Source organism: Mus pahari, chromosome 14, assembly GCF_900095145.1.
Source record: "Mus pahari chromosome 14, PAHARI_EIJ_v1.1, whole genome shotgun sequence".
Classification (NCBI taxonomy): domain Eukaryota; kingdom Metazoa; phylum Chordata; class Mammalia; order Rodentia; family Muridae; genus Mus; species Mus pahari.
Window position 1 is genome coordinate 84,132,871 of NC_034603.1, and position 6,643 is coordinate 84,139,513.

Sequence of the window (6,643 nt, forward strand, 5' to 3'; positions counted from 1 at the left end):
ACTGCGGCCCTGACATCTGCATTCCAAACAGACACCCTGGGTAACACTGGCTGTCCTGTTTCAAAAAATTGGTTTAGTAGCAGCTGGCTGGATCCCAAGGGAATGTGGCGGCCATGCGGAAATAAATGGTCCCAAGTGTGGGTCTTTCGGACTTCAGCAGGGGAGGGAGGGAGGAGGAGCCAGGAGGCTGGCCAAGAAGACAGGCCTTCGGGGCCAGCACACCCCACCCTGGAGAAAACACAGGACCTGGGCTGTGGTCCCTGCCTGTGGACACACAGGCCAGATGGGGCCATTCCCGATGAAAGGACAGGAGGTGACGTGCTATTTCTGTGTAACACCCCCCCCCAGCACCCATTTTCAGCAGGACTAGTAATCGTCCCTGTTGGACAGATGACAGCGTTCCTGCAAGTTTGACCCAGTGGGGTCGAATTCAGCTGCCACTCCCAGGCAGAAGTTTCTAGCAGGCAGACTGAAGGGGCTGCCGATGCCCCTCACACGGGGAACCTTTGAGTTGCTATGGGAGCTGTATGCTGACCCTGTAGAGCAGATCAGCCCACGTGGAGGAAAATCTCTCTCCTTAGGTTGTTGTTTAAAACCCTGTTTCCAAACCTTTCCCTACAACCACCCCCCCACCCAGGCATCTGAAGCCATCAGCTCAGAAAGCAAAGCAGACTGGAGCAGGACTGTGGGAAGGCAGTGGCCGTGGATGGGGTGACATGGGCAGCTGGGTGTGGCCTCTGGATGAGGAAACACACCCCCACCCCCACCCCCATTCTGGGACAGGTTAAAACAGTGAGAGTCAGAGGCAGCAGGGTCAAAGAGCAGTGTCTGTCTCTCTTGGGGTCGCTCCAATATTGTTGACACAAACCAGGACCTCTCACCTCAAAGTGTTTATTCTGGAACCAAGTATGAATGCCCTCGGCCCGAGAACACAGATTCAAGTTACCCCAAAGACTTACACTCGATTCAAGTTACCCCAAAGACTTACACTCCACGGTTGTAATAGTTCCACGAAGCTTCTACAGTAACAACGTGGAAAATCATGGGTCAACACGCTTCAGGAGGGCAGGTCCTCCAAAGCAGGGGCCCGATCACAGCTGATGCTGTTCTTACCTTCTGGGTTGGTGGGAATTAAGGGTCTGTTTTGAGGTCGCAATCCAAAGGCTTCCTGTCAAAGTCACAAGGGTATCAGGTCAGACACAGGCAGGTAAGGAGTGACTTCCAGGGAGGCTAAAGATAGCTCAAGGTGATGTGACTACGTCTACATCCCGGCTCTGCGTAACTATAGACGTTCTCCTAGACAGAGAAGCCGATTAGTTAATCATCCTGGTAGGATCTTGAAGGCACTTGTGGCTTTTTTCCTTCTGGGAACTTCATCATGTCAGGGGTGGACCTTAACCTTAACCCTAGGACGCAGAGCCTAGCACAGCCCTGCTAGGTGTTCTAATGTCACCCGTCCTGCTGAGGAGGAAGAACACAGGCTCAGGCAAAGCTGTCCAGTTTTACCACTGATGGGTGATATGGCCAGCAGGAAATGGCACCCATAGGAGCCAGGCTGGTGGAGCACGGTGATCGTGACATTCAGGGTGTAACAGGCCCAGACTGCTATACCTTCCTCTGATTCCCAGCTGGGTCAGTCCAGTGGCCGGACACCGCTGTCCCTGACATGTGCCCTTCTGGGCTGATGGTATCCTACAAGGTGGGTCTGTGCTGGGTCAGAGGAGGCTGATGGAGCAGCAAGGCTGAGCCATTAGAAGTAAGGAGGTGGCAGGCACCCACCCGCTGACCTTCTCGCTTCTCTGTGAGCTTATTTTGTTGGCTTCTTTATCAGCTGTGTGTGTGTGTGTGTGTGCGCACATGTGCTTTCGTGTGTGTTGTGCTTATTGTATATGTTGTGTTTATTATGTGGATTTTGTGCACATTGTATGTATAGTATATGTTGTGTATTTTGAACATTTTGTGTGTATGTGTGTGAGTTGTATTCATAGGTTGCATGGTATGGATACATTATGTCTGCCTGCATGTATGTGTATCTGCACATATGTATGTGGAGGTCCAAGATCAACATCATGCATCTCCCCTCCCCTTAATTTTTTTTTTTTTTTGAAACAGGTTTCCTTCATGTAGCCCTAGCTGTCCTGGAACTTGCTTTGTAGAGCAGGCTGGCCTTGAACTTAGAGATCCACCTGCCTCTGCCTCCCAAGTGCTGGGATACTCGGCCATCTTTCCCCTCTTAATCTCCACTTTTGTTTTTTGAAATAGAATCACTCTTATATTTACTTTTTAATATTTATTTTGTGTGTGTGAGTGTTTTACCTGCATATTTTTGTACCACATTCATGCCTGGTACCTGCAGACATCAGAAGGTGTTTGGCTTCCCCAGAACTGTAGTAGAGATGGTTGTGAGCCATCATGGGGTGCTGGGAGTGTAACCTGGGTCCTGTGCAAGAACAGCAAGTGTTGTTGGCCACTGACTCCAGCCCCCACCTTCAGTTTTTTGAATCAGGGTCTCATTGAACCTGAGACTCCCCCATGTGGCCAGTGAGCTCCAAGGATCCCTGTTTCTTGCGCCACACAAAAGCTGGGTTTCTAGGAGCCTGCCACCAAGCCGGGCTTTTCTGCCAGTTCTCTGTGCCCTGGCTACTCCTCCCATCTGCTTGGACTAGGATACAATGTGGCTTCTAGACACTTGCACAGAATCTGCTGAGCCTTTCTTAGGGGATGTGCATCTTATGTAGTCATATGCCTGGGGAGGATGTGTGACAAGATTCATCTCGTTCTATCCAACTGTGATGTGTGATTGTCCTGTGCTCCTTCCTCTGTAGGAATGCTCTGCCTCTTCCGTGGGTGCTTCTGCATGCATGACTGTCTCCTGATCGCCTGATGCATGCCAGATACCATAACAGACCAAAGGGGCTCAGTAGTGGACAAGCCATGGTCCCCACCTTCAGTGGCTTTGCAGGCTCATGCAGGAGATGGGGAACAAATAGGAAATGTCGACCCAGGAGCTAGCCTGTGAAAGGAGAGGACTCCCTAGCTGCTAGGGTTCTGAAAGCCACTAAGAAAGCTCTCCTCATCCAAGGATTGCTAGGCTCAAGATGGCTTAAGGGTAGGGGGCAGCAGAGAGAGATGAGACCTGGATATAAGTGAATCCTGAGGACCAGAGGTGTGGATCCTAAACCAACAGCCCTGAGGGTTTCCTTGGGAACACATAGTATGAGCTAGTAGAGAGGCCTGGTAGACAGTTGGTTGGCTTTCTGGGCAGAGAGTACCAACCTGGTCTGATGCTGAGCTTGGGAATGGCCCATGTCTTCCACAGGTAGACCCGTACCTGCCCTATGAGTATACCTGTGCAGGGATGCTGGAACGGATCAACGCCTATATCCAACACCAGGTAGGTCACCCTGTGTCCTCTGCCCCAGGGGCGTGGGGATGTCACTCCAAAGCCTATCACTTCAGAGTTGGGGCCATGTGGTGCCCGGGTCTGTGTAGACTGCAGCAGCTACAGGCAGGCAGGCCATCCATCCAGCTCTGCACCCCACAGTGGGGGTTGGGGCCTGGGGTCCAACAATCATGGGTATCAGTGCCATGGAGAACATAGAAGCTAGTTTTTTTAAAAAAAAATCATTTCTGGGTTTGATAATTGATCTGATAGAACCAATGGCAGCCCCCAAAGGAGTTGGGGGGATAGGAGCTAAATAGATGTCTGCCCAGAGAAATGGGGGGGGGGGCGGGGAGGGGAACTGCTCTTGTGTAGGCTCAGCCTCACCATACAGCCGCACTGAGCAAGCAGCAGACAGGCTCTGATAGGCAGCCATCTTCTCTGCCCACTCAGAGTTCCCGGAAGCTAGCAGCAAAGCCCAGGTCACCTACCTCCTGGGCTTCTCCATGGGGTCCAGCTCAGAGCCCATCATCTGAGTCGCTTCAAGTGGCAGGTGGCCTGGGCTGTGTTTCATCAGACTCCAGGTGTGAGAGGAAGCCAGAAGATGCTGTAGGGCTCAGGATCCTGGGGACAACTGCTGTGACCGTTAGAAGCCGTGCGTGTCTTTGAACCTTGGCCAGCCGCAGGCGTGGAGCATTAGGACCTGGAGACTGGCTCTGAAGTGTTCCTCTATGGATGGGAATCTGAAGCCCAGAAAGACTCAGTGGGGGTCAAAAAGTGAGAGGCTCAAGGCCAGAGCCACTAAACTAGGGCTCCCCACTCACATCTCACTATATCCTCAAAGCTCACAGAAACATTTACCTGCCGGGACCTAGGGCCCTCCGAGAAGAGCTTCAGAGGCGAGCACAAGGCTCTGTCCCCATGCTGAGCAGGTTTCATGGGCCTCAAGTTGAAGTCCTGAAAGTCTGACCCCAGAGGTGAGGTCATGCAGGGCAGACAGCTCCCAAACAAGCAAGTTCAAAGCTCACCTCTGCCATCCAGTCGAGAGTCCCTGGCATACATCCTGGACTCAGCCTCTACTGTTTGTGCAACAATTAACATCCATCCACTCTATGGGCCTCCTGGTATTATGGGAATAATGCCCGAGGCCATGTGGCATTCAGGAAGTGCCCAGTAGCGGCTCTTACTGAAGCTGTAGTGCCAGGCACTCTAGAGAAGACTTGTCCCCATCCCTAACACCTCTTTTCTTGACAGGACTTCTGTGCGGGTCCAAGCCCCATTCCACCAGGGACCAGCACTATCCCGAGTCCATTTGTCTTAGCTCCTAATGCAACTCATCTCGAGTGGGCCCAGAACATCAGCTCAATTCCGGGGGCCTGGCCCCCTACCCACTCTCTGCGGGCCTGGCTGGCAGCCCCTGGAAGGGCCTGCACGGACGCCTGCCTGGACCATGGATTAATCTGCGAGCCTTCATTCTTCCCTTTCCTCAACAACCAGGATGCGTTCCTCAAGTAAGTCAGCCCCCGCCTGTGTCCCTGCCTTGCCCCCTGCCTGGCTTCCCTCTAGATGTGGGTTTGATGCTTTTGAATCAGCCAAGAAAAAATCCATAAGGGGACATCCCCCTGGCCTTGCCTTCTTCCACCTCTTGTGGCCCCTGCCCAGCCTGTGTGAATGTCTCTCCAGTTGGGTTACCAGAACTATAGCCCACCAGGCCCATAGCTTCTCTGAGCTCTGACAGATGGATTCAAAACTGTCCTCTCTGGTCCAGGGAGGGGTGGCCCATGTCAAGCTGGGGATAGCTGTCACCCTGCTCAGCAGAGTGACCATGCTGATGTCACCTTTGCAGGCTGCAGGTGCCCTGTGACAGCACAGAGTGGGAGATGCATCACTTGTACCCTGCCTTTGCCCAACCTGGCCAAGAGTGCTACCTACAGAAAGAGCCGCTGCTCTTCAGCTGTGCTGGTGCCAGCACCAAGTACCAGAGGCTCTGCCCCTGCCGTGACTTCCGTAAGGGCCAGGTGGCCTTGTGCCAGAGCTGCCTGTAAGGCCGGAGCCACCCTGCCCAGAACCTGCCCACCCGCGGTTGGCAAGCACCAGCACTTTCAGAGCTCCGGTCATGCTCACTGCGTGTCTCCTGGCTGCAGCCTCCCCTGGCCAGGGACGGGAAGAGGAAACTGAGAAGGCAGCAGCTCCAGGCCTGCAACTCCCTCCTAGGGGGCTCCTTGACACGCCATAGGACCTGAGGCCAAGCACTTGGCTGACCTCCCTGTCCGGGGCCCAGGAGCACGTGGATGGAGGTCCCAGGCTTTCTGAGATCTGGACCAGCTGGAGACTTGGCCTTGACCATGCTTGGGCCCAGCATAGGCCTTTTGATCCACAAGGCTGGGAGCATGGCCATGTTGCCCACTATTCACCAGAGGTCTCAAGGGAGAGGGAACAGGTCATAGCCACACTTGCTGTGAGGGCCACACCCTCACATGAGGCAACAGATCACACAGGGCCAGTATGGCCTCCTCAGTTGTTTGAGGTGGACAAAGGGACAGAGAGCTCAGGGAGGCCAGGAAGGGACTCTGCCCTCCTCCTAGTGCCCCTCCCTGTCGCTCAAGCCTGCTTCCTCCGGCAGACTTCCCTCCGGGCTTCTCCCGACACCCAGTTCTGGCAAGGCCTGCGACTGGTCCATAGACTCCATCTCTGCCCCTCCGGTGGCCACCTCCACCCTAGCTTCTGACAGGTCCCAGACCCCACCAAGGCCTCCTCTGCAGACTCATACAACATTCCCAACCTTCAAGCATCTCGCGCCGGCCAGGCTGGGATGAAGTTTCACCCGCGCTACACTAGGCTGGTTCTGATACGCAGGTCCGCCAGACCTCCCCTGGCTCCCACCCATCTGGGCCCCATACTTGCCCCTCCTTTCTGTTTCCCCCAGCCTCAGGCCACTTCAGTACACTCAGACTTCAGTACCCATCTCTGTGGCATGCCCTCCTCCAGTCCAGGGTAACTCTTCCCTCCCCCACCCCCCAGGGCCAGCCAGGTTCCCAGGAACACTGCCATTGCTCATATATGGCCCGCTCCCAGGCGCCCTGGGACCGGACAGTTGCGGGAAGGGACTGCCCTGCGTGGGACTTGCCGGTGCCCCCTGGCCTGGTCGGCCCCCGTGGCAGCAGAACCAGAGCAGCAAGAGGCCAGTGGCTCCGAGGATCTGCCTGTCAGGAAAGCAATAGAGACACTCTTCTCTCTTTTTCTTTCTTTTTTTTTTTTTTT

The 6,643-nt window shown here is 54.4% G+C and overlaps 1 protein-coding gene across 3 annotated transcripts in view; it reads left to right on the forward strand.

The window, feature by feature from the left end:
* The window catches only part of Mgat5b (alpha-1,6-mannosylglycoprotein 6-beta-N-acetylglucosaminyltransferase B), a 69,296-nt gene extending 62,684 nt beyond the window's left edge, over window positions 1–6,612 (forward strand). For all 3 annotated transcript variants that reach the window (XM_029546627.1, XM_021212496.2, XM_029546628.1), the window contains 3 exons: window positions 3,320–3,394; window positions 4,637–4,893; window positions 5,229–6,612. In XM_029546627.1, the coding sequence (XP_029402487.1) occupies window positions 3,320–3,394; window positions 4,637–4,893; window positions 5,229–5,427 (531 nt within the window). In that variant the 3' untranslated portion in view covers window positions 5,428–6,612. The remainder of the gene's footprint in view (window positions 1–3,319; window positions 3,395–4,636; window positions 4,894–5,228) is intronic.
* The last annotated feature ends 31 nt before the right edge of the window (window positions 6,613–6,643 follow it).